This window comes from Scardinius erythrophthalmus (assembly GCF_964197995.2).
Source record: "Scardinius erythrophthalmus genome assembly, chromosome: 3".
In the NCBI taxonomy this organism is placed as follows: Eukaryota; Metazoa; Chordata; class Actinopteri; order Cypriniformes; family Leuciscidae; genus Scardinius; species Scardinius erythrophthalmus.
In genome coordinates, this window is record NC_138223.1 from 28,333,490 (window position 1) to 28,361,101 (window position 27,612).

The 27,612-nt window shown below is 37.0% G+C and overlaps 2 protein-coding genes across 3 annotated transcripts; one reads left to right on the top strand and one right to left on the bottom strand.

Annotated features, from left to right (window-relative positions):
* Positions 1 to 4,008: 4,008 nt before the first annotated feature.
* creb1a (cAMP responsive element binding protein 1a) lies at positions 4,009 to 14,837 on the bottom strand. Its single transcript, XM_081361676.1, has 8 exons — positions 14,564 to 14,837; positions 13,092 to 13,190; positions 12,782 to 12,928; positions 11,025 to 11,125; positions 9,519 to 9,658; positions 9,149 to 9,331; positions 8,784 to 8,934; positions 4,009 to 5,475 (listed from the first exon to the last, which is right to left on the bottom strand). The coding sequence occupies exons 2-8, from the start codon at positions 13,179 to 13,181 to the stop codon at positions 5,331 to 5,333; spliced, it is 957 nt and encodes a 318-aa protein (XP_081217802.1). The 5' UTR covers positions 13,182 to 13,190; positions 14,564 to 14,837; the 3' UTR covers positions 4,009 to 5,330.
* A 1,022-nt stretch (positions 14,838 to 15,859) lies between these two features.
* On the top strand, positions 15,860 to 24,033 carry chmp2bb (charged multivesicular body protein 2Bb). Of its 2 annotated transcripts, none has more exons than XM_081362214.1 (6): positions 15,860 to 16,061; positions 16,548 to 16,639; positions 17,561 to 17,755; positions 18,427 to 18,529; positions 18,660 to 18,766; positions 22,718 to 24,033. In XM_081362214.1, exons 1-6 carry the CDS (start codon positions 16,028 to 16,030, stop codon positions 22,829 to 22,831), a joined length of 645 nt encoding a protein of 214 aa, XP_081218340.1. In that variant the 5' UTR covers positions 15,860 to 16,027; the 3' UTR covers positions 22,832 to 24,033. The 2 variants fall into 2 exon arrangements, with proteins under 2 accessions (XP_081218340.1, XP_081218341.1); XM_081362215.1 differs by lacking the exon at positions 15,860 to 16,061 and adding an exon at positions 16,225 to 16,436 and having other exon boundaries at positions 22,718 to 24,022.
* Positions 24,034 to 27,612: the final 3,579 nt, after the last annotated feature.

The following is a 27,612-nucleotide window of genomic DNA, read 5'->3' on the forward strand; positions in this document are numbered from 1 at the left end:
CCAACTTCACAAATGTGCTTATTTGATTAATTACATATAAATAGTGCAGAATCTTGCATATTTAATTTAATGCATTTTTGTCATTTTTTTTTAAATCCCAAAACTTTATTTCCAAGTTGAAATTATTGGAGCCCCTATTTAGGCCCCTCTATATAAGATGGGTGGATAGAATAGAATAGAATAGAATAGAATAGAATAGAATAGAATAGAATAGAATAGAATAGAATAGAATAGAATAGAAACACAGATAACATCATGGACAAAATGGACTTGGAGCAGATCATTCAACATCAGTCCATTCATACTGGCATGGGGGTTTCAGACTTCATTTAGTGTTTAATTTATTTCAATTTGTCACACATTAAAATCAGTCTAAAGTACCTCACTACCTAAGAAAAACCGACAGGGCCATGAAGTTAAACAGCATAGAGTGTGTGAGAGAGGAGATCATACATTACTACCGTAAAAATCCTTCATCATGACACAGCTGTATGAGCGAAAAAGCAATCACACCGTGCATTTCAATAATGCTTAATCAAATCTGATTAACAAATGACCAGGTGGTGAAACAAATGAAGGGCAGAATGTTCTTTTAGTGTGTTTAGTATATGAATGCAAATACCTTCTGTGTCGTTTTTTACAGATTGCCCATTCTGTACTTTGGATTTCAGAATTTCCTTTAATCATTTGTGGAGAGTCAGTATTTTGCTTTTGATTTTCCAGCTTAGTTTTCTTAATCTGATATTCACCTTACAATACTTTTAGAACATGCATCAAAAGAATTTAAAATGGCCAGACTTATATATTTCTCTTAAAAGGGGTAGTCATTTACTCATCTTCATGAGTTTTCTGGACCACCATTGAAAATCCACCAGAACTTTCACTCTGTCACACAAAGTTCATCCAGATATCACCAAAGTTATCCATATAAATTGAGCGTTTGAGACTTTGATATTTTATGTACTAGACAGAACGGGCATGGCTTGCCGCTTACTACATTTACAGAGGAACTTTTAAAAAAGTTTGAATGAACCCACAGACATATTGAGAAAAACAAAACAACAAAAAACATGAATTTGACGAAAGGTCATATATGCCCTCTTCAGAATTCCATAAAAAGAAATACATTTTCTTCCAAAGCAAAGAATCAAAAAACTCTCAACAGATGATAAATGACTAGATAAGACTATTAAATGCTAGACTGCACGAAAAAGCTCTTTAATTAACACTTGACACAAATTATCTTTTTTAATCATTTAAGATATTGCTACAAATCAGTGCTAATAACTGGAGTCTATAATCATCGAACAAAGACCATTCTAATCTAAGCCTCTCATTCTGCTTTATCAAACCCACAGATTCATAGACAAGGGGGTACTGTTTAGCACCATTTAGTACCCTAATGAGTTTTATGAATAAGTTTGCCTGTGGCCATTATCAAAGACTGCTGGAGACCTTGATCACTGACCGTGAAGGTGAAACGCTCTGAGAAACAGAACACAAGCAATCAGGGAGCTCTGTGCTGTTCTGCTGCAGAAAAATGAAGAAGAAAAAAAAAAAAAAAAAAAAGCAATCTGGTGTTCTTTAAGCAGAAAACTGAGATTTCCATGTATCTTAAAACAAACTTTGTATTCGGCACTTTAAGCATCACTGACAATTTACAATGTCTCTGTTTTTTTTCTTATTTTCTTCAATCTGTAGGCAATTGAATGGCTGAAGCAGTGCCATTCAAGTAACCTTCATCATTTCAAGGCATCTCACTCTTTCAATCCATTCATCTACTAACTGAATGATAAACAGCCTGAAAAAATACATTTTGAGATTGTTCTAGCATGTAGCCTACTGATATCTAATATCTGGCATAGCCTATATTTTACAAAATGTGAAATGGCATAGTGCTTTTCCATTTATTTTAATGATCTCATCATAAATAAACATGGTTATTTAGCATTTTATTCAATTTTATTCAATATTACATTATTAATTGAAGCCTGTTTGTCATGTATAATACACCGACCAATTGTCATCTGGCACAACAAGTTCAAATTTCATTGGACAATGTGAAGTGGAACGTGAATTTTCCGGTAATTTGTAAATAAATCGTTACGTGGACAGACTTAATTTAAATTTATGAAGCGATCTGAATCTGCATCGTTGAACTAATTGATGTTAATTGACTACAAAGCACTGCACAAAACCAGCACCAAATGTAGCATTAATAATAAGTATAGTATTCAAGTCACTTGTATTTAATCTATACACCGTTTACCATTTGATGAAACTAGTTTGTTAATGAAGCCCAGGCCTATCATGTGAAGTGTAGGCTGACAACAACACACGAAATGTTGACTTTATTATTTTAACATTTTAGATAATTTTGCAGCAATAGTATAATATTACAGTACTTCTGGCCAAAAATTTGCACGCACATTACTAATTTTTTTTTTTTTTAAGAAGTCCCTTATGCGCATCAAGCCTGCAATTATTTGATGTATCTAGCACTGCCTTAATCCTCCAGCCATGGAGTTCACCAGAGCTGCACAGGTTGTTGCTGGGATCCGCTCCTCCATAATGACATCACAGAGCTGCTGGATGTTAGACACATGGCGCTTCTCCACCTTCCGCTTGAGGACAACCCACAGGTGCTCAATAGGGTACAGGTCTGGAGAAATACTTGGCCACTCCATCACCTTCACCTTCAGCTTCCTCAGCAAGGCAGTTGTCATCATGGCGGTGTGTTTGGGGTCGTTATCATGCCGTTCGGCCAAGTTTCTGAAGGGAGGGCATCATGTTCTGCTTCAGAATGTCGCAGTGCATGTTGGAATCCATGTTTCCCTCAATGAAGCTCAGCTCCCCAGTACCAGCAGCACTCATGCAGCCCCAGACCATGATGCTACCACCATGCTCGACTGTAGGCAAGACACAATTTTCTTGGTACTCTTCACCAGGGCATTGCCACACATGCTGGACACCATCTGAGCCAAACAAGTTTATCTTACTCTCATCAGACCACAGGACATGGTTCCAGTAATTCATGCTCTTGGGCAGGTTGCTTTCAGCAAACTGTTTGCAGGCTTTCTTGTGAGCCAGCTTCAGAAGAGGCTTCCTTCTGGGACGACGGCCATGCAAACCGACTTCTTGTAGTGTGCGGCGTATGGTCTGAGCACTGACAAGCTGAGCTTCTGCAACCTCTAAAGCAATGCTGGCAGCACGCATGCGTGTTTTTTGTAGCAAGCTTCTGCACCTGAGGCACAGCACGAGGACTCAACTTCTTTGACTGACCCTTGCGAGACCTGTTACGAGTGGAACCTGTCTTGGGAAACCTCTGTATGACCCTGGCCTGTACTGTAACTCAGTTTCAGGGTGTTACCAATCTTCTTAAAGCCTATAGTCCGTCTTTGTGGATAGCAACAATGCTAATTCTCAAATCCTTAGTCATGAGGTGCTATGTTGAACATCCAGTGATCAGTATAAGAGAGAATGGTATTCAAAGCACAAATTTTAACTGCTCTAATACAAGATAAATGTGTATGGTCCTGTTAAGCAGACAAAAACATGAAAATGATGAATAAGACATGTTGCTTTGCATGGTTAAACGATGTTCAGCTATTATCACTTAGCGTACTCACTTTTGTTGCCTGCTATTTTGACAATAATGGCTGTATGTTGAGTTATTTTCAGAGGACAGTAAATATACTGCCATACAAGCAGCACATTGACTACTCTAAAATCCAAGTTTAATTTCTATAGTATTGTCCCCTGAGTAGATATACTAAAATGTTAGCTAAAATGTGAGGGGTGAACAAATTTTTGTGAGATACTGTGTGTATATATATATAGGCTATATGCCCCTTTTTACATCTGAGCCCCTGCCCCTGAGGAACTCTCTACACATCCCTGCTGGGCTGAGCAACTGCACTGAAGTGAAAAGTGAAGATCAAATAATATTAAATCTTCACAAACATTACAGATAAACTCTGAAAATAAAAACTACCTCAACACATTAGATTACGAACAGCTGCCAAATATATAATTGTTGATGAAAGACTGCACCAGAATGCTTTATAACTGATTTAGGTTACACATAAGCAACATATCTTAAAAATACAATACATAATACAAAAATAAACATAAAAATAAAATCAGAAATGTTTAACCCAAAAAAAAAAAAAAAAAAAAAAAGACTTAAAATAACATGTATGTTCTGTTGTTGTGGATAGATACATGTTATGGCCAAAGACAGAAGAGAATAACAGCATTTCATTGCAATGTGGAACATGAAAAAAAAATCCACTGATCAGAGATCAGTTATTATATATCAAAATCTTTGCCCAAAATATAAGGGAATCAACACAATTAGCCTCTGATCAGTGTAGATGGCACTAGAATAACCTGTAAAGTCTAGCATAGATGAAGAAATCCAATATATTACAATATAAGCACACTTACAAGTTTAAAAAACAATTTTCTAATTATAGGCCATCAAATACTCATTGAAAATCACGTAGTATATTTCATTTACTTTACACTTTTTCAAATGTTATCATTCCAGGTTTCAAAGGATCTGCTATTTTCTGTTAACAAATATGACTGAGTTTCTCCTTAATTTTGTAACAAAAGAACACTGCTTAAAAAAAGTAGATGACACATTATATATCAATCCAAGTCATAACAGAGGGACGCATATATATATATATATATATATATATATATATATATATATATATATATATATATATATATATGAGTTTATGTATTAGTAACGGAAGCAGTTAAACAACAGGAGAGGGCACGGCTGATTTAATCTCAATCATAAAAGAGCCATGCTGCAATAGTGAAAACCTCCATCCCTCTTTAATCATGCTCGCAAGCAGCGCCATCAAGGACTGGTGCATTGTGGGAAAGTCTTTCAAATGGGAACCTCAGAGTGATAGGAGCAGGTCTCAGAAGCAGCACCCTGGGCTGTTTTCATGATAAACCCACACAAACATTCATTCCCTGTCACAGCTGCAGAAAGGTGCTCTTTATGGTTCACAACGCTCCTTAAGTAGGGCAACATGTTGATAACGAAACTGTACCCTGCATGTCGTTTTTTCTTGTCTCCAAAAAACTGACTCTCTTTCTTCTGAAGAGAAAAGGGAAATAAAAAGTTTACACGTACAAACTTACAATGTATTACTGATAACTGGATTTTTACAGAAGATAATATTTAAAAAAAGAAATAAAAAATGAAAAAAGACAGATGCTGTGTAGGTGCCTGTGGTATGTTCAGAGTCTCTGTCTCTAGAGGCACCAGAAGAGATCCGTTCAGCACGTATGCGTGAGGACAATTATTCAGATTTGTGACAGTAAAGGTCCTTAAGCGCTTTGAGCTCCTCGATGAGCGTTTTGTTCTGATTCTCCAACACGGCCACTCTGTTTTCCAGACATTTAACATACTCTTTCTTTTTCCTGCGGCACTCTCGTGCTGCCTCCCTGTGGTGGAAACACATTATTACAGTCAGGCGATTATAGAGGTCACGCAAACTAAAAATGCAATATTCAAAACCATTAAGTTAAGGTTCTAAGGAAGACCACAGTATACAGGTTGTATTCATAGTAAAAGTCAAGTTACAGGAAAAATAAATATCTATAAACAATCATGACAAAAAATAATCTGGCATTTTAATCAGGCATGTGATCAGCTAAGAAAAAAAGAAAGAAAGGAAAACCTGCTTTTTTTCTCCTTTATTCAATATGACTACAATAACATTATTGTTAATAATAATATGTATTATTATTCAAAAAAAAAATTTTTTATTTTATTATTAAAATTACATAAAACGAAATCAAATAAGAAATATATTACTACTACAAAAAACTACTTTACTACTTAAAGCAAAAAAAATAAATTGACTGACAAATTTTCCTCGGCCAAACCCCATTCCACAGCCTGTCACTCACCCAGTTTAAGAGCAATTTTTTTCTTCTTGTAATTAGGAGTATATTGAGCACATGCTTTACCTTCACAAATGAAATACTCAAAGAACATTTGCATTTAAAGAAAGGCCATTTTGAACTTTATTTCTATTATTTACGCACTTTTATGAAATTTCAATGTTTTCAATCTAATGCTTTTACAAGACTTGACTCTTTGTGATGTAGTCATACAAATAATTAAAGCGGCACTATGCAGTTTTGGCAAATTCGCTTTTTTGCTCGCAGGTTTCTCTATAGAGCTCCCCCTACAGCTTCGGAATAGATATTTGACAACACTGTCGTAAAAACTCGTTGGCGATTCTCCTCCCTCCCATCTTCTCCCTCTGGTCATGTGCATTTGTTTTCAAAGAAGCCGGCGAACGCATGGAACCGTGTCCACTGAGATATGTATGATACACAGAAGGCTAGCATATGTTGAGTGCAGTGCCGTAAATCAAATCGTTACATCGCGGAGTCCAGGGTGAATACACCTAGTCTTTCCTTAATTTAAGACCTATTCAAACTAAAATTTAAATTAAGAAGAGAGTGCTACTATTACTAAAATATGTCAAATTTTAATCCCCATATGATGATAGAGACAGTATTGTACATAAATACATTTGTTTCATTCATATAATTTGAATAGATTTTTTACCTGGGTCATTTTTCTTTCGGGAACTGGTGTAGAAGTGTTAGGGTTAGGGTTAGGGTCATTTTCTTCTCACTGAGATTGGTGTAATGTTGTGATATCACCACAAGATGGTGTGGGCAGTGTCCCTAAATGTGGCCAACATGTCTAAGATTTACAAATTTGACTATCATTGTGTCAAGAGGCAAAAATGTAATGTCCTCATATGAGGACCCAGGGACTCAAGAGGTTAAAATGAAAAGGGAGACAGCTGGACAGGCGGGAACCCTGCAATTGACGGAAATCCGTTGTTGACTGGCTGCAATTAACGGAAATCCATCGTAGCGATGGCGAACTTTAATCCCTGCTACTAATATTATTGTAAAGTAAAATAATAACAATAATAAATAATTTAATAGGAACAAAATACAATACTAACATTGCGCGTTATTACTAAAATACTAAGGTGTTAACGCATGTAGGGTTGCGCGATATGCTCCATTTTCATATCGTCCTATCGTCAGCCTGTGAGATCGGCGATACACGATATTATCGTGAGGGGGGCGGGGCTTACTTATTTGATTATTAACTTGCTTATTTACTCATCAATTTGCTTGTTTTATTACTTCGTTTTAAATGAGAATCTTTTTCTATTTTGCTAGCAAAGGTGGAGTGTTTATTAATAGGCTAAATCAGGTTATTTCCTGGTATAGTGAGGTAAAAAAAAAAGAAGATCCTAATCATTCTTGTATCTGACCATTCTTGTATATTTCAACATGTCAGCGGGAAATTTACGGACACACATTATCCTCTCATGCAGTTACAGATGCAGCATTTTGACTGTAGGCTGCTTCTGCACGAGATCATGAAAACACGTTTTAATTTATTGGGTCAAGAAAGAGTCGGAGTCTGCGATATGTCCTCCTCTGTCTGGATGCACTTCACTTATGCGCACCGCACTTCAATAAGCCCAAATAACGCGGGTTTTAAATGCCGAGAGAAATCAGAGGCAAAAATCTACAAGTCGATCGGTACTTACTTATGACTTGACTCTGATAAAGGAAAATGGGTTAATCCGTTTACATGACCACATGCATTGTCAGTTTATTCAGCATAATCGAGTTAATAACGTGCATGTAAACGCGCTCATTCCCTGAAAATGAAAGCAGAAACGGACTGCGCTTTCACTGCATTAACTGCGCGTTCCCTCAGAGACGACGGTGGATATAACGGTAGGCTACAGCATCTTAATTTACTGGCTTAATATTTCTCTTGTGGACTTACATCATTGACAGTGAAAAAAATAGAAGAATATTTCTTGTCAAACAAGTTTGAAGTTGCTTGTGATTTTCACAGGCAGAGTTCAACAGATGCTTCGTGTAACTTAATTAGGCCTAGGCGGCCTATATAATTTTATTGATATTATTATTATAATTAATATTTTGTAATTGTACTGTTTTTAGTGTTTTTACTGTCATTAAATATTTTGTTAATGTGCTATGGAAACAAAATACTGACGAACAACGATGCCGCGTCTTCATCTTGGCTCTGTATAAGAATGATGCGTCTGTTAAAACAAGCACTCTTGGCAATTTGTGAATGGATCACCTTGCAATTAAATTTCGTTGTGGGATGTAGTTTTTTTTAGTCTGTTTTAAAAATATTTTCTTTGAGGAGTCCTCATACGCGCGCGTCGGTGACGTCGCATGTGTGGTTATGTGATGCCGCAAGTGTGGTTATTGTTATGAATTTAGGCAAGGCAAATATAATTGTAACTATACTAGCTTCATAATAATAATAATGATTTAATACATTAATAGGAAAACGAGCCAATTATCGTATTGATATCGTCAAAGGCATCTGCCATCGGCGATATCTCTGTCTATCGTCGATACACGATACTATCGTCTATCGGCACAACCCTAAACGCATGCGATTAATTCTTTTCAGTTTAACGCGTTAAAAAGCTTTATGCGTGGCTTGAGCGGGGAATAGGCATATATTCCGCCCCCCAGTAGTATATATTTAAGTAATTAAATGAATATAAATGTGCGATTAGTCGCCTAATGGCTTACATGAACAACTACTAGTTGACTAGAAAAACACAGGCTACCTGTTTAATTTTATCAGTGGTATCAGACAATTATTTTCAATCCAAAATGAGCATGGGCTTGTGCAGATAAGTTTTTAATCGTACCTGTTCTTCATAAGCCGAACCTCCCGCTTGCGCGTGACCTCCTCAGTTCCTCCCTGGCTGGGCATTGCAGGAGACGAGGCCATGACCACACCTGGAGCAATGGTGCTAGCTGCGGTGCGGATCTGATATGCCTGAACGTCTCCTGAGGCCGCTGAAAAACACAAGCAGCACATATTTATGGTTTGACAAGGAGATGTTTAGATGCCAAGTGTGGCTGAACCTGGACATAGATTAAGCCTATGGCCTGAGGAACTAGACCAGCACACTTACTCTTCTGTTGCTCATCTGTTGCTTTCTTTTATTCAAGGTTGTATGTAGCCTACTTGCTTAAAACTGAAATGTCTTCTATGTTTGCTAAATCTCACCTTGCACGACCACTTGATTGCTGGGCACCAGTATCTGCTGCCCGTCGCTGGTCTGTGCATACTGCAGGATGGTGGTGCCCTGCTGAGCGCCTGCTGCGTTCGTCATGGTCAGGGTTTGTAGCCCTTGAACTCCATCTGTTCCGTTGTTGGCTAACTGGATCGCTCCACCCTGAGTAATAGCAACTGGGAGAAAACAAATGGCATGAGGTTGATTTAAATGCAACCAGTATAATCGTGAAGTTATCTGAAATATTGACAACCTTTGCATTTTGATTTGTATTTAGCAGACTCAAACAGTGTCAAGTTACTATTTTAAAAGTTGGAAAATAATAGTAGTAGTGTATTTGTACTAGAGAAGCAAACAACTTACTGTACTGCCCACTACTTGTCTGGTAGATGGGCGTTGGCATAGTAACGGTTGTTATGGCTGGAGTGGAATCCTCCTCTGATTTCTCTTCTTCTATCCGTGGGACCGCTGGCGCATCGGATGAAAGGTCGTTCAGGATCTTTCTGCATTTCAAAATATCAAATCATGCTTGTGAACAATGACTTGTGAATAAACTAGCCACTTTGGCGAGTTGAATTTTATATTCAGTTAAATAAATATATGCGCTGCAGGTTTCAGAGTGAATCGCAACGCTTACATGCTTTTACATGCTTACATACAACAAGGATAAAAGGAGGAGCGGCGACAGTGAAGAATGAGAGAGGACCTGACCTGGACTGTTTATGTTGTGTTTTATGTTTATATGAGGTAGTTGTCCGTGAGGGGTTTGCCGCTTTACTTTCATTTTGTTGTTTGTTTATTTTATAATTAAAGTTTTGTGTTGAACGTTAGCCAGTTCCAGACAGTTGACTACTATAGTATTTTTTTTCCTACTATGGAAGTCAATGGGGTCCATCAACTGTCTGGTTACCGACATTCTTCAAAATATCTTCTTTTGTGTTCAGCAGAAGTAAGAAATTCATACCGGTTTGAAACAACATGAGGGTGAGTAAATGATGAAAAACTTTTCATTTTTAAGTGAACTATTAAACTTAAACCTCGTTACAAGTTGATTATGTTTATATTACATTATATATTTTAACAGTGTTGTTCAATAAAACCAAATGATTACTTGCTTTTGAAATGTTATTTGACAATTATTATTGCCTCATTGTTATTTATGCATTTTAAGTAATTTATAGGATATTATTCAATTAGGTCTATTTTTATTACCACAAAAAAATATTATCCGATTCCTTGATTAATTGTCAAAATAATTGACCGATTCCTAAAATAATAATTAGTTACAGCCCTTGATTAGTTAAAACATTTCAAAATGCACCTGCATTGTTATGCATTTTGTGACTTTTAGTCGAATATTTTTCCAGACATACATTTCGTTTTTGAAGGTATATTAAAGGTATATCGCTCATAGCAGACTGACGGTTAGAGGGGAGTGGTTATGGATATTCTACTCAAGTCTGACGTCATCAGAGAAGGAACGCCATTCTAGAGCGGAAACAAATGTTCAGATTTTGATTAAAGATTACCACGACAAACTAATTTTTTCTGCGTATTAACTTGCACGGATTAATTGTTCACCGCAAGACTAGTAATGTGAGCTAACAAAGTAAATAGGGTCAATTCTAATTTCATGGAGACTTTAAGGTCAGAATGGAATGGAAGTTGTGATAGTCTATTCTTCCCTATTGTGACGTATATCAGAGTGAAACGGCTTCTCAAATAAGAAAAAAAGTTTAGGGAGGAACTTGATTTTGAATTTGTTGGTTTGTTGTGGTTGTCTATTGCTGTGAGTGACAGCTTGTCCTGCCCTCGCACAAGTGCATAAAAGAAGAACTTTGAGATGAAACTACAAATACATTCAAGTACCTGTATGATGGCCGTCTAGACAGGATCTCTCTCCTTTTCTGGCAATCTGTCACACTGTCCACTGACTCCTGAGAATCATCACTCTCAGCAATGGTAGAAATCTAAAACGAGACAAAACAGGAACCCATAAATACTGAAGACCCTTCATCCCCTACAAAAATTATTATTTCTAAACTATCAAGTCTTCTAGATTAACAAACAACAGAGTATACATATTGTATTAAGGTTATTTAAGCCCTTGTGTTACCTGCAAACAATATTGAGTTTGCAAAGACAGCTCACACCAGAGGTCGCGTTAGTCTTTCTCAATTGTCCATCATTTTGACGGACAGAGTCGTAAAATTTCTCAAAATTTGTCATTTATTTTATTTTCATTCACATTTAAATTTTTAATCATGAACTTACAGGACGAGCATAAGGGCAAGATTATGCATTTATTCATTTAGGAAAAGAGAACAGATGAACAGAGACTGTGCAAAGCAGATTTTTTATTCCCTGCAGCGACATTGGGCTTGGTGCCTGAAAAGGCCAATATAAACAACGCAATATATTAAAAATTAAAAAAAAAAAAAAAAAAACGAACAGAACTAAACTCAATCAACTTCTGCCTTAACTCAAATCTTCCTCCATGTCCGCATCGACTTTTTTTCTTTTCCTTTTTTCTCTTTCAGCCAATTTTTTTCCTTTCACACATAACAGGAAGGATTTGAACAAAACAGGAACTGGATGCTCGTCAGTGCGCAATTAAACGCATCAAGGGAGACTAATGCAGAATTGTCAATAGATTTTGCGTATTTTCTAGTTTTAATTTTGTCCTTGAGGCTGAACCCATGATCTGTGTTGCCAGATTGGGACCACAATTTCCAGTCCAAAACATTTATTGCCAAAAGAATGCAATATAATTCTACTGTCATGACAAAAAACGTTTATAGGTTTATTTACCTCCTTAAAAAATAAATGACAAAATAAAATGATAAAAATTCATAAATTTCTCTGCCAGGAGAACAACAATACAACAGGAAACCGGATCAAAACATGGTAAATATAGTAAATGAAAATGAGCAAATATGACAAAAATGTTTCTACCCAAACAGGTAGAAACTATTAAAAGTATGTCAAAAGCCTACTTGCAAACGGCAGTCAGGAGGAAATTAACAGATTTTAACCCTCACACACACACACCATAAAAAGCAGAAAATTCTGTTCAAAAAATTAACGACAATAATAATAATGCCCTTACATTTGTGTGGTCAACGTCTTTCTTGAAGTACACATAGTAGCACATAACACAGAACTTTGCACAGTCAAAACCGATTAATCGTTGATTCAATCCTCCTCAAACAGCTGCCTCTGCTGTGCGGGTGTGAGTTTAGTAACGTCATGAGGACTGATTAGATAGACATGCACATTTGGGTTTTGTTTGTTAACCAACTAGCCAATACAATTTAAATGTTTGAAAACCGCCAGAATGACCCCAAACCCGATCCTCCTGCCAAACCAATTATAACCCGCACAATCAAATTCAAATCCGGCCAATCTGGCAACACTGCCTGCACACTCTTCACCAACTGGACATTTACAGATAGATCACCTTCAGTGTAATCTGTCAAAATGACGGACGACCTTCTGATTTCTCCGTCACTGCTAAAAAAAACCCTCAAATGACAGAAAATGTTTGCGACCTCTGGCTCACACAGAATTACGTAATGAGATTTTTGTACGGTTCTCTCTTAAATGAACCATCTTGTCAGGCTTACTTGTACAGTTTGCACCTGTGGGGATTGTATGACGGAGGGCTGGGCTGCCTGGATGACCCCGTGAACTTGCACCGTTTGCCCGTTGGGCAGCTGAACTAAAGTCACTGTGGGTCCAGTAGCTGATGCCTGTGCTGCAGCCATGGAAACCTGCATCAGGGAGGTACAACAGGGTGAGACACAGACACTAAACTAAGCTAGAACCGAATTGAATTAAAATATCAACCCACATCTACAAGCATAATTACTCTAACTGTTCAATTATAATCAGCCTTGCCATGCTAGCAAATGTGTTTCCATACTAGAAACTCACCTGCGCCAAAGTGGCCAGCTGCTGACTGTCTGTCTCTGAGATTGCAGTGTCGCCGCCCTGCTGGACATCTGCTCCTGCCTCCATGGTCATTTAGATAGCCTGGAGATGCAATTCAAAATAGGCCTATTTTATTTTGATAAATATACAGGATACTACGAATATACAATTTATTATGAATATACAGGGCAGGTCATCAAAATTCCACGAAAAGGGGATGTTTATCGATGTAAATGTGAAATCTGAAAGGGTGCGACCACAAAATCTGCCCACAGATTGGGTTTATCGGTTTCATTTTGAGTATTCATTTGTGTAGCCTGAAGGGTTGTCTTATAAAACAGACATATTTATAGGTATTACATTCAAATGCAACAAATTAAAAGACATTGAATAAATTAATAATGTATAATATAACACTATGCAATATATTTAAACATTTTTTTTTGACATTCTAAAAGGGTGAAATGTTTGCATTTATATAGTCTACATTTAATTTCAGATGACAAAAATACTAGATAACATTACATAACGTGAAAATTAGATTATAATCTACATAGAAACAAATGTAGCTACCAAGCTACACATGAATGAGATCATGCATAACAAATATAAACGAAATACACTTTGAAGGATTCCATGGCTGTTTTGTGATGAGTAATAATGTTGAAACTGAGTCTTTAATCATCGTGCTCAACAAACCAAGTTGACTCCATTTGCCGCCTTTTTTTACTTCCGTGTACAGCTGTCAGTCACATTTGCGCTTTGGTTTTTAAGGATTTATGATTATGGCAAAATAAAGAAAAAAAAAAGGTGCAAGCGAAATAATTTAATTTTCTTCGTGAGCGTGTTTATGGATATTTAAAATAAAATAAAACAATACAATACATGTAAGTGCTTGCATTTTTAGGCGTGTTTCGACGTGTAAAATAGTGTTCCAGGTTGAATGATGCAAGTATGCAACACAAAATCAGTCTGTTTTATGGTGTAATTTGAAGGAAATAATACTCAAGATGAATACATTTTCTCATTTTATTTATCAATTAAATCCACAATTTATTACATAAGATAATTGTTTTTGTGGTAAAGAAAGACCTTTGCATGGGCGAGAGTGCAGTAAAGATCTTTCATTTAACACGGAGCGCTTCGACTACTCTAAAAACCAATGCTGGAGTCAAGAAAAAAAAAACATTTCATGTGCTGCATTTCCATCAAAACTGTGCCATGGACGAGCGATCGCATTCACAACACTATCCATCCCTTTTCCTTCCCATAAACACACGTACTTCGTAGAACCACCGCGATTTTCCTCCTTCGACTGCCTGACTGACTCATTGTCTGCAAGCAAGTCTGAGCTATTGAGAAACATGCCCACCGCCGCCATGATCTCTTTGTTACACACGGATCGAGCATTGCGACATGTCCACTAAAACAGCAAGTGCATTATCTCTTTCCCCCACGAATGCGTCTCTTCTTACCCGACACAGACTCGCCTCGTCACTCCCAGGCCTCCGGAGCTCCACTTTTATTTAGTCCGACACGTAAGAGACCGCGTCAGGCTACACCTCCGTCGCGTCACCGAGGACAACAACACAGAGATCGAGGGGGACGAAATACAGCCCTAATTCACTATCGACAAGATCCGAGGTGTAGGCGGAACATAACGAACGGCGTACGAAGATATACGAACAGCTAACGAACAGAGTCGGATTCACACGAGCATGCGTCAAATCCTTGCGCGCCGCTATGAGTGGCTGCGCATGCGTCAAATCCTTGCGCGCCGCTATGAGTGGCTGCGCATGCGTCAAATCCTTGCGCTATGATTGGCTGCGCATGCGTCAAATCCTTGCGCTACGATTGGCTGCGCATGCGTCAAATCCTTGCGCTACGATTGGCTGCGCATGCGTCAAATCCTTGCGCTACGATTGGCTGCCCTTAGTCGTAATAAATATGAAAAAATCTGCTCAAATGTACTAGAACCTTTCTTTTACTGTCTATGACTAGAACGTGGGGTTTTCACGAACCATCCTCAATTTAAACGGCAGCTATATCTATTTTAACGTAGAATAATACTATTATTCATATGAATATTTGACAAATATTATTTGGAAAATATTCCGTTTCTATCAAGCTACATTATTAAGTTGTTTTCCTACTCACTATAATATTGTACTGTTATTTATTTATTTATTTATTTATTTAATATTTTTTATTATATCTTTATTGAAATTATTAATCAATTTTTATTTATTTTAATATCATTTATTTCAATATATATATATATATATATATATATATATATATATATATATATATATATATATATATATATATATATATTATGATTAATTAAAGCATACATAACTGTATTATTTTAATTAATATTAAAATAATTTTAATAAGTCAATGTATTGATTTATTTTAATTACACTCTTCGTTATTTATTAATATGTTTGTTTATTTGTATATGTATTATTCTAATCGTATATTCATTATTTATTTAATTGTTTTTCTTTTTCTTTTTTACACTGTTTTCCTCTACACATTTCCACGGACCATCAGTTCTCCCTTGTGGACCGCAGTCTGAAAACCCCTGGCCAGAGCTCCTGCCCTGGCCTGTACAAAGTTTCAAAAGGAAAAGGAACAAATTCCAACCCGTATTTTGTGGGACCGACAAAGGAGACCTCTGTGTTTGCAGCACAAGATCTGTGGGCGGTGCTTTCCAAGATGATGTTACGATTGGATGACTTGAATGCAACGTCAAGGCAATGTCCACCAATCAAAATGAAATAATCTCTGCAGAGGAGCACAAGTTTTCCGCCTACTTGCCAAGAACCAGGAAATAGTCATGATATTTTGATAGGCGACTCTCAGTTGATATTAGTCATTGTGAAATACTTACTTTTCTATTAGTTTCGTGGCCGACGGAGTTTGTCGCAGTTATGGCATCGTTATTCAAGAAAAAGACCGTAGATGGTAAGTTTTTTTGCTGCTGCTCTAAGGGCTTGTTTGTTTGTGAAAGCCGCCCAGCAACACTCACACGTCAATCATCGTCTGGGTTCCTTACTGAGTGTAAATTTGTTGAATACATTTAACCTGATTTGGGGTCTTTTGTGGCATGTCCACAGTGCTATATAACACGGAAGTGTCTTTTATTCTAAAATGTGTTTGTGGGAGCTGCCACTGGAAACATTCTAACTTACATATCAAATATCAAACATCTATTGATCTGACTTGAGTCTGCTCATACTTAACAGTATCGGGTTAAAGATGGTCGAAACGAGTAGTTAATGAAATCACCGGGCCACTACTGTATCGTTAAGGGTTCTAAAATGACTTGTTATGAAAGTAGTAAGTTAGGCTAAGTTACCTTTAAATATGTATTTGTTATAACTGACTCCGAAATTTCAGCATTAATGATTTAAATGGGAATCGATAACTATATCTCCTATCATACTACAGATGTTATCAAAGAACAGAACAAAGAGCTGCGGGGAACGCAGAGACAGATTACAAGAGACCGGACTGCACTGGAAAGACAGGAAAAACAACTGGTGAGAATCCCCACCCATCAATGTGACGTGAATATGATGCCAAAAGTTCCCCTTTCTCAGCGCTGAGGTGTATGAGATCACGAGGTTATGTCATTATGTCATTAATGTCACAGAGGGCCTTAGTGTGTCAATAGATTATGACTAACAGCTCATGATTCTGTTTCAGCTTGAGATACGGGCTGTTTGTGCCACTTTTCAGAAGTTGCTGATGGAATCCTTTATACTTTTATTATAGCTGCCCGTCATACATCAATGGCTATATGTTAAAACCAGTGTAAACATTAAAAAACAGTAGCTGCCAGAAATTCACTGTAAAAAAGTTCTGTCACAGTGTTTCAGGTATTACAGAATGGTATATTGGTGCCTGTATATTTTGGAACTTATAACCGTACAATTCATTAAGTGATATAATATACCAATTATTTACTTGAACTACCAGAATCTGATTTGCTTTTCACCTTTAAAAGTACTACTGATAGCCATTATAATAATACATGTGGTAAAATATAAATCCACATGTTGAATTGAGTTCATTGAAAGTGGTTGTGGCCTTAAAACATGGCCAATACCCATATATAGACAGGTTCACACACACACACACACACACACACACACAAAAACACCATCAGGGTAACACGTATGTATGACACTAAAATAATGTAATAAAGTTGTTTTTACATTTTTACAGGTTTTGTTTGTTTGTTTGTTTTGGAAGAATTAGTCATTTTTGTCTGTGTCACAAATGTACAACATATCTGCATTTTATGGATTAAAGGTGTTATACAAATAAACATTATTATTATTCTTTATCTAATTATTATGCTGTCACCTCTAAGCCTTATTCTATCTTAACTGAGAACTGTAATGCAATTATAATGCATCTCTAACCGTTTCCTACTATATCTATTTTTTTCATCACAGGAGATGGAAATCAAGAAAATGGCTAAAACAGGGAACAGAGAGGCCTGTACAGTTTTAGCCAAGCAGCTTGTGCAAGTGAGGAAACAGAAAACACGTACATATGCTGTCAGCTCTAAGGTCACCTCCATGTCCACACAAACCAAGCTTATGAACTCCCAGATGAAGATGGCTGGTGCCATGGCCACAACCACCAAAGTAAGATCCTCATGATAACTTTTATAAAAGTCTGTTCTAAACCCCAGGAATTTTATTTTCAATCAATTTAGACAATTCAGATCCACTCTGATTTCACATTTAAGTAAATAGGGCTGGTCATTTTGCATTCCTAAAACCCAAAGGGAATTGGCATTTTAGAGCTGTTGCTTCCCTCTGGAATTTCAAATGGGCTTTTTGAATTATGGCTTTGGACTTATGAGTAAAATAAGGATTGTGGTAAACATTACTGGAGGAAACGTTGCTATTTTATACAATAAAGTCTCTTTAATGTGAAATGATATTAAAGTAATATTAACCTTGTTTTACACAAATGGAAAACCACTATTCATAACCCCCATTATAAATTCGCAAGGGAACTCATGGCTTGAAAATGCAAATTTGCTTCCAGCTAGGGCACAAATTGACGTTGTGCACGACTTAACAACTCTATTAACCATGTAGGTAAATTGTTTTGGTTTTATTAGTATTTGTACTAATTTGGGCCTACATGTTGGTCTATTCTGTAAATGCAGAACTGGCACAGTGTTGATACATAGCCATCATCCTTTGCATAATTGCATAAGTAGCCTAAAGTGCACATTTTAAAACGGACATGAATCAAAGAGTGACTCAGTTGTTTGTGTCTCTGCCTCTCTCAAAACAACTTACAGACAATGCAAGCTGTCAACAAAAAGATGGATCCACAGAAGACCATGCAGACCCTGCAGAACTTCCAGAAAGAAACCGCAAAGATGGACATGACGGAAGAGATGAGTAAGATGTGTTTTCATTTGTTTATTTATTGTTATTGTGGTTGTTTTTGTGAGTGGGTTTTGAAAACTAATGTTGTAGAAATTGTTCAGGAAGGATTGATTGTAATGCGTATGTTTGTGTCTGTTTACAGTGAACGACACTCTGGATGAGATCTTTGATGATTCTGATGATGAGGAAGAATCTCACGACATTGTGAGTCAGGTGTTGGACGAGATTGGAATTGAGATCTCAGGAAAGGTAAGAACTGAAATATTATACGGGCATCAGTCAAATCATGTTGAGGCACTAGGTTCAATAAACTGTCGTATTACTGTGTTACTGTACTGTGTAATGTTGTGCATTAGTGTTGAAATCCATTTGTGTCCATTAGGGCTGCATAATATATTGAATTTTAAAAAAACTTTAATGATTATTCTTATATGTGCTATATGCAACAACCAAGCAGCAATGCTGCTAGTGTGATACAGAGAATCTATGACTTGTTTTTTTTTTCATTCAAACAAGGTAAAAACGAGATAGCGCCTTGGTTGTGTGGTAGTATTTTGGCTTTACATTTGATGACCACGCTCAGTCAGTCCTATTCAGTCTGTCTAAGCACGGCAAACTATAGAAAAGACTGCAAGCATGGTTAGCTCTTACCCTCTTCCTAAACAGCACTAAAGCAGCACTCCATTTCTTCAAGTTTGATCTATTTAAAGGTGCTCTAAGCGATGTCACACGATTTTTAGGCCCACATTTTTTTTGTCACATACAGCAAACAACATCTCACTGTCTGCTAGCTGCCTGTCCCCTGAACAAACGCGGTCTCTGTAGACAGCCCAGGCTCCACAAACGGCAAAAAAAAAAAAAACTGGGCTAACCCGCACCACGAAACATAAACTGTTCCAGCCAATAACCGACAAGAAGGATTTGGGGGTGGGGTTTGGGGGGTTAGTGCGCGGATGAGGAGGAGGGAGGGTCTAGCTAGCCTCCGTTTTGTTTGACAATACTTTGAACGTCGACAAGAAGTGTTTTTATTTTTTTTTATATGTAACTATATATAATGAGAAGCAATATGAGAATAGATCACATGCGGAAAATGGAGTCAAAGTGCTGAGCCTCCCATAATTTGTTGGTCTTGATGTTCTACATTACATATATCATATAAATAATTGAACCTTATGCATTAAGCCTTTTTTAGGTTTTGCATTTGACTTACAGTAATCCTGAATCAGACTTAATGCAGATTGTCACGTAGTACAAGATTTGCTGTTTAATCTGCTATGTTTTCTTCAACTAGAAAGAACAGGAGATATTTATCTTAAAACAGGGGCTATAAAATAATCCAACAAGTTTATCACACATCATGTTTTTCATTTATCAGGCAGTCCTAATGCTCATGTAACTATAAAATCCCTATTTACAAATGCCAGTAGAGAATTTTCACCACATCACAGTGCGTTTCATTTGATAATAATTGCGTGCAAGTGTTCTTCGTGTAAAAGTTCTTCAAGATAAGTTTTTCATGTAAAATTACCCTGTTGTGTACGTGCATAGCTTTGCTATTATTTCCTCTTAAATTTGCAAGAAAAAGAAGAAAAAAACACACCACATGTCCAGGGCATTCCGCACACATCACCTGTACATCCGTTTGTCACTCTTTGTTCTGCACTCTCGCCTGAGAGCACATGCAGCAAGATCTTTGAGGAAACATATTTGCTGTAATATCCCAATTATCACTATTGAAGTATATGACATGTATGACAATTTCTGCTTCTGTGAACTCCAGAAATGTGAAAAGTGCCCATAAACACCGTTCATATAAGCCTAGACTACATGTGAGCAACTACATTTTTACTCTGAAATACTTTAGTGGTGTTGTCATACCAAAATTTAAGTAGATGGTACCAATGCCAGTTACATTTCACAGATCTTGGTCTCACATTCAGTACCATAGCAAAACTTATTTTAACTATTTAATTATGTATTTCATTGAACTAATTAAATGTAAAAAGTGAATTATTATACATAAATGTATAGTACGCAAATTGGGACGTACCTGCCTTTTATGAATGAGTCGTTCGGTCATTTATTAGACTGATTCATACAAAGGCCCAGATACACTCAGTAACAAAACATAATTTGCTGCGTCCCAATTCGCCTACTTATACTACGCCCTAAAAGTATGTACTCTTTTGCTACACACTCAAAAGTATGTACTTTTTCTTCACAAAAAGAGTAGACAAGCTTTGGGACATACTACTTCGTCATCTTTAACGGACAGCTCTGTCGCTTATTTACGTGCATCCTGTCACCGTAAACTGCCCTGTCAATCATCTTCTGATCTTCAATCATCTCTCGGAGAGAAATGTTGTAGCACGATGATCTGCCAGTCGTGGGTCTTTCATGCGGAGACTCTCCTAATGTGTGTGCAATTTGAATGATGCATTTTAAAGTTAATGGCTGAACATATCTTTACAAACGTTCACAATGCTGCTGCAGATGAAATATCACGTGGACAACAATGAATAAATACATTTTCGTCAGGTTAGATACTGATAATTAATCACTCAACCCCCTTTATTTAAACCTCTCTACATAACTCGCACATCCTCCATGTCTGTAGTTTTTTAACACTTTTTACGCGTGTTTGTAGTTCTAATCTAATCCTCGTCCAACGCGAGATGGGTTGTGGGCAACATTAGCCGTGAGAGTGCGCATCGATCTGCACTTCAGATTCTGACCGGAAATAGTAGACCATCCGGCTATCTTTGGAACACTCATTTCAACATACTACGATTTGGGACGTACTAATTCTATTTTCGAATACTATTTAGTACGGATAGTATGCAAATTGGGACGCACCGATTTTGTTGCTCAGAGATGTAGTGCACGAACTCCATCGCACACCTGTAAGTAATAGGTGCGTAGGATAATAAGGCCAGATAGGTCGTTTCAACATATAAGGAACTCCCGCACACTATCTTAACTTGCAATTTTAAATAAATTTTTTATTAATGCACAACGTTTCGGTCACACGACCTTCATCAGGAGTAAACAAATGTTAAAATACATCTCTTTTAAGATAAACACATGACCAATTAACAGAGCTCCATCTGTAAATAATTAAGCTCATTGGGAATACATAATCAGCCACATCATACACAGTTACAAATAATGATAGTTACACCAATCAATAAAGATCACCCTGTAGGTTAACAAGATCATCTAAAAACACATAATCAACACATCGTCATCAAACAGCATCAAATTGTAATTCTAAACAGTTACAATCAGTCAGGCTCCATAGCCACTCAAACTCATTGTGAATACATAGTAGAAACAACACGTCAAACAAAACAATTGCATCACTATAACATTACATTAAATAATGCTTCATCGTTCATACCCATAGGTGATAAAGTTTGAAGGGTGTAAATCCAAAAAAGTTTGCGTCTCTGTAGAAGTAATTCAATGTCTCCACCTCTAGGTGGCAAAGTTCCTTTCTCAATCCCACAAAAACGTAAAGAGGTAACATCGTGATTCGAAGTTACATACAAAGTTATATGTTGCTCAGAGATGTAAAATTTCGCAATTTTGAAATGTGCTATTTTCGTTATCAAAATAGAGCAAAAAGAATATTCTGAGTCTAGAATTGAAGTCTCCTAATTTTAACTTCTTGTTTATTGAACTAAAATCAATATCACATTTGCAAATGTGCTGATATTCAGGAAAACTGCACTCTTGCTCATGTGGTATTGCTTATAAATATTAAAAACAAGAGTCATTTTTTGCACCATATCATGGATTTTGGGGATATTTTTTTTTATTCATTTTGGATGGCATATTTGCCCCAAGCCCCCGTTAATTTCCGGCCTTTTTTTAATTAAGCGGTAGCTCCTTCTGTTTGCGAGGAACAGAACGCGTGAAACATAGCAAAGGCCGCTACTTATCACTACATGAGAGGTAATGTCCGAAAAAGCATAATGGGGCACTTTAAGTGTGAACTTATTAATGAATCATAATTTCTGTGTGAAAGAATTAACACATTTTATTTTAGAAACTGAGAGCCATAGAGAATTATTAAATTGTTTTTCTGTACCCTACGGCCTACGCAGTGAAGTGTCATGATTATTGAGTCTTTGATTGCAGCAGCACTATCCATCATATTGTTTTTGATCCATAATGGATTTTTTGTTTCCCCTGCAGATGGCTCATGCCCCTTCAGCTGGCCGAAAGCAACCAAGCGCCACCACATCCAAAGCAGATGGGATATCAGATGCGGAGATCGAGAGACAGCTCAAAGCCCTTGGAGTGGACTAATGCTCATGCACACACACACACACACCTGATTATTGCCTGGCACCAGGAGGCAACAACACACTCTGCTCAGATTCACAGACACACATTTGAATACATCCATGCCGAATACAAATGCATACCTACACACGGATGCTAATAAATGGACAGACTAAAAGCTTACATTCACAGTCACAGACCTGCCTACTCTGGGATAACCGTGCCACAAATGGCAAATGCAAATTTTTTTGTATTATTATTTATTTATGACAGTTACAATGACACTATCAAGGTTGTTTGGCACTCTTTCAGGGGTTCCGCTGTTTCATCCGGCTTTAGAAGGACAAAAATTAAAAAAAAAAAGTTTCAATACACTTGTTGTAAATGAATACTTATACAATACAACGCCTTTGAGAATAAGGCAATTGCATTTCCCTGAAATCTACAGCTTCAGTCTCTTTGATCGATAACTCTGGAATATAACTCTCGCATTGGTGTAAACAAGTTTGACAGGAGAACTCTACCTCTGTAAACAGAAGAAGTGACAGGGCTGGCTCTTTAGTCTCGCTGTGTTTTGTCTTGTCCTCACTTTACCTTGGTGTTCTCCCGCATGGCAGAACATGAAGTGTGAGTCACATCTTTAGTTCCCTGTTCTCACCTTCACTCAGTTTATAAATTGGAAATGATTGAGTTTGTCTTCTAGGTTCAAATCTTGCTTGGATATTTTGAGTGCTCATATTTTATTCAGCTGCTTTTCAGGGGCGATGCCAAATCATAAGAAGTGTGTTCCAGTTGAGCACATTATTTATCCTCCTGTGGTCTGAAGATGGTTGTTCTCCTTGATTTCTCATGTACCTGAGCCTGAGGTCTCAGGTTGACAGTGTGTGTTGGTTTCTCTTGCGGTTGTATAGGTGTATTGATCGAATCGGATTAAGTCAGGGTGGGTCGCACGTGAAAGCGGCGTACTGAGCTTGATCTTTGATTGTGCACAGATCTGGTTTTTAGGTAGACGAAGGTTATGCACTGCAATATATAGTAAGGATGTAAATAATGTAGCATGACAGGTTAATTAGTTTAGTTAATTAGAGTTTATTGTTTAATCCATAGTAAGATTTTTGAATATGGGTGATGACTTTCCTTTCTTAAAATTTGTTCACAAACAAAGTTCAAATTGAAGGGGATTATATACCCTGTTTAACCACAAATAAAATTTGTAATAATATGTGACTTGTTTGTGTTTTGATTCTATAGATAAGTGGGAAGTTGTTTGTTTAAATAGCCATTTACCACTAGAGGGCAGAGCCAAAACATGCTTAAATATTTACAATCGTTACCTGTTTATAAGAAAGCTGCACTGCTGTTCAAAAGTTTGGGTGCAGTAAAATATACATTATACAAGAAATTATTACTTTTATTCAGCAAGGATGCATCAAACTAGTCAAAATTGACAGAAAATAAATTTATAGTGTTACAAAAAGATTATATTTCAATTAAATGTTGTTCTTTTTTAACTTTTTATTCATCAAAGAATCCTAAAAACAAAACAAAAAATCACAGTTTTTCCACAAAACAAATTAAGCAGTATAATTGTTTTCAACATTGATAACATTGAGCACCAAATCGTATTAGAATGATTTCTGAAGGATCATGTGACACTGATGACTGGAGTAATGAGTAAAAAATTAAATATTGAAAATAGAAAATCGTAATAATATGTCACTGTATTTTAGATCAAATAAATGTAGCCTTGGTGAGCATAAGAGACTTTTAGTTCTATCTAGATTTTTTTTTTTCTTTTCATTTTTTACATAAATATGTGTACTGTTAATAATATTATTTGTTATGATAATAATCAGCCTGTTTTTAACAGAAATACATTACAGATTGATAAATAAAGTCTTCAGAATATTGGAATTGGCTGAAAAATGTCCACTTTGAAGAAAGAAAGAGTCTTATGTTCCTTGGAATGTTTAAAAAAAAGACTGTTTCTCTGACCTAAATCCTGTATTTTAAAAAAGTACAATAGTTGGGAGACTGCCATGATATAAACTTTTTTTGGTTATGGCTGTTTGTAAGCATTTATCACAATTTAACAGCTTACTGACTTCAAACCCAGAAACTGCCACTAGTGTAGGAGTCCTTTGAGGATTACTGAAAAATGTGTCACCCTCACATTTTCGCTTCATTACACAGAGAGACTCAAGATGCACATAGTACAATCCTTCTGGCCTCCTTGCATGGCTGGAGACGTAAGTGTGCATGACTCAGAGGCAAATGCTGGCTCTCCCACTCGCAAATACTTGAATATTCAATCTCATGCCAGACTAGCCATGAAGATGAATTTGACTCAAAGTCCAAAGGTAAATCTAATCTTTTTTTTTTTTTTTTTCTCAGTATGATTAAACAGAATAATCGAGATGTCGACAAAAGGTGGTGTGAAGATTAACTACAGCTTCTGGTCAGCTGTGGTCAGACAGGCCCAAAGCTCAAAATGATTTTTTCAGGCATGCATTTGGCAGAAGCAATTGACATTGACTTTTCTTCAGAAGTTGACATTTTTATTTCTATCTATATCATTCAGTCAGACACCAAAGGCGGTTGGTTCTTCATCCCAAATAACAATCAATTGCTAGGAGGATATGATGGGGAGAAGTTTTTTAGTATGTAATACGAAGAGACTCCATCTTAAGTCATTGTGAATATGGCAATACAGAATCTTAGGCTGAAGAGAAACTCAAAGCCCTTTGCATGTTTGTTTATTAAATATTTTGTCAAAACTTGATTCATGCTTTCAGCTGCAGTTAAGAGTTGTCACATATCAACTTACTTTTTCTCGATTGCTTAAACACATTTCTTGAAACTATGCCTTGTAAACACAAACCCATAACGTCTCACCCAATTCCCCAAACATCCTATTTTCAGGTCAAAATGAAGCTCTCAAAGCCATTCACTCTTGCTGAAAAACCAAACTTTGCCTTCAGACATCACACACAAGCCCTCACAAACACACACACACACACACACACACACACACACACACACACACACACACACACACACACACACACACACACATTACAACATAGTCTTACACACTGGTGCAATAAATTCAAAACAACATTTCCAAAACTGGCAAGTTATGATGCTTGTGGTTATGTTCTTCCATTTCATCGTCTCTGTGTCTTAGAAAAAAAGAAGTACTGATTACTGTACCTGTAACACATCCTTTTTACAAGATGGAAGCATTCAGAAAACTCTTTCTGTATGTGAGGCAATTTGATGCATTTCTTTTTATTACAGAAGTATAGGGCAACAGCTACAGTACATGTATGTGTTATAACAGCACAGTGCACTGCACTCAAAAGTTACAGTAGAGAGCAGTCTGAAGTACATCCACTGTACCTGTTTTTCTTTCCTGAAGGTTCTTATGATTGAGGCGACGGTGAAGCGACTCAAGTTTGGCTGTACTCATAGCCCAGTCTCCCTCATAGTCATACCATGGACAAAGACATGGGCAACTAGAGTGGAAATGCTTGTCTCTTTGGCCTTGCCCTTCCCCTTCACCTTCCTCATCCTCTTCCTCCACTCCCTACTGTTCATCCTCCTCCTCCATCTCCTACTTTTCCTCTTCCTTTACCTCTTCATCCATTCCCATCTGCTCGTCCTCCTCCTCCACTCCAGTGTCCTCAATCTCTTCCTTCGTGTCTTTCTGGGCCCATTGTTCCAAAACCCACTGAACTGACTCTGACCCTTTTATCTCTCTATTGATGTGTGATAAATTTGGACTCTTAGAGTTTCCACTTGGATAATTGTTTGCTAACTGAGCTGAAGCTGTGCTGACTTGAGTGAACAATATTGAATGCTAGTGCTTTCTAAATGAAAACATGGTCTAAGCAATGAGAAATGAAGGGATTTGTGTGTAGAGTTTTGCAGTGACAGTTCAACAAACCTGACTCATGTGTCAAAACAGGGGAATAGGGAAATGGCTGTGCTTTTTGATAAATGGTGTTATGGTTTTGAAAATGTTGTTCCACATCAGACGAGCTCAGTACCGACTCGTTTTCCATCAGTTTATTTTCGTGAATTTAAATGCGTGCAAAGGATTGTGGGTGATTTAAGACTGCGAAGGACACATCCGATGCGTCCTTCAAAACAGGCCGAAAGAAGGACTCGAAAGGAGGGTTTCTTTACAAGGATCCTTCAACTTGAGATGACCTTCAGCGACGCTTGATGACGTGGCGGCCGAGATATGCAGGCTTTGTTGGATGCCGCCTTCTGTTTGTGAAGCACCCCAAGAAAAACTAAACTGAAAACGACTGACAAATACAATCCATGCCATTGAAAAGAATGTAAATCTATCTCTCACAGCCTAATTTTCATGTGTGTGACATTCAATATGGCACTTATACCTTGACAAAAGTCAGATTTCCCCAAAAAATCTAAGCAGAAAATTCTGAAGTAGTAGTATGATATATATATATATATATATATATATATATATATATATATATATATATATGATATATTAGACATAACATTATGTAGTTTACAGCAGCTGAGACTTTCGCCAAATGACAGACAGTAAATGATGTGTCATGGATCACATGAATCAGACATCTTCAGTGTTAAACAGATTGTTCAAAAAGGTCATGTCATCACAAGCATTTCAATGAGGGCTGTAAGGGGTCGCGCACATGTGATGCCACTAAGAAGCGGAGAAAAAAAGCCTAGTGGGAAAAAAAGTTATTAATGTTGAACAAAACACTCCTACACTCCTCATCTCTACTAAATTAAATTACACTGCT

Excerpts from the sequence above, each read along its gene's own strand:
- chmp2bb (XM_081362215.1), top strand. The coding sequence starts at position 16,376 with ATGAAATCACCGGGCCACTACTGTATCGTTAAGGGTTCTAAAATGACT. Across the intron at positions 16,437-16,547 it reads AATGACTTGTTATGAAAGTA|ATGTTATCAAAGAACAGAAC; the intron begins GTAAGTTAGGCT and ends ATCATACTACAG. Across the intron at positions 18,530-18,659 it reads GGACATGACGGAAGAGATGA|TGAACGACACTCTGGATGAG; the intron begins GTAAGATGTGTT and ends GTCTGTTTACAG.
- creb1a (XM_081361676.1), bottom strand. The coding sequence starts at position 13,181 with ATGACCATGGAGGCAGGAGCAGATGTCCAGCAGGGCGGCGACACTGCA. Across the intron at positions 8,935-9,148 it reads CAATCAAGTGGTCGTGCAAG|CGGCCTCAGGAGACGTTCAG; the intron begins GTGAGATTTAGC and ends TGTGTTTTTCAG. Across the intron at positions 5,476-8,783 it reads GTTCGGCTTATGAAGAACAG|GGAGGCAGCACGAGAGTGCC; the intron begins GTACGATTAAAA and ends TTTCCACCACAG.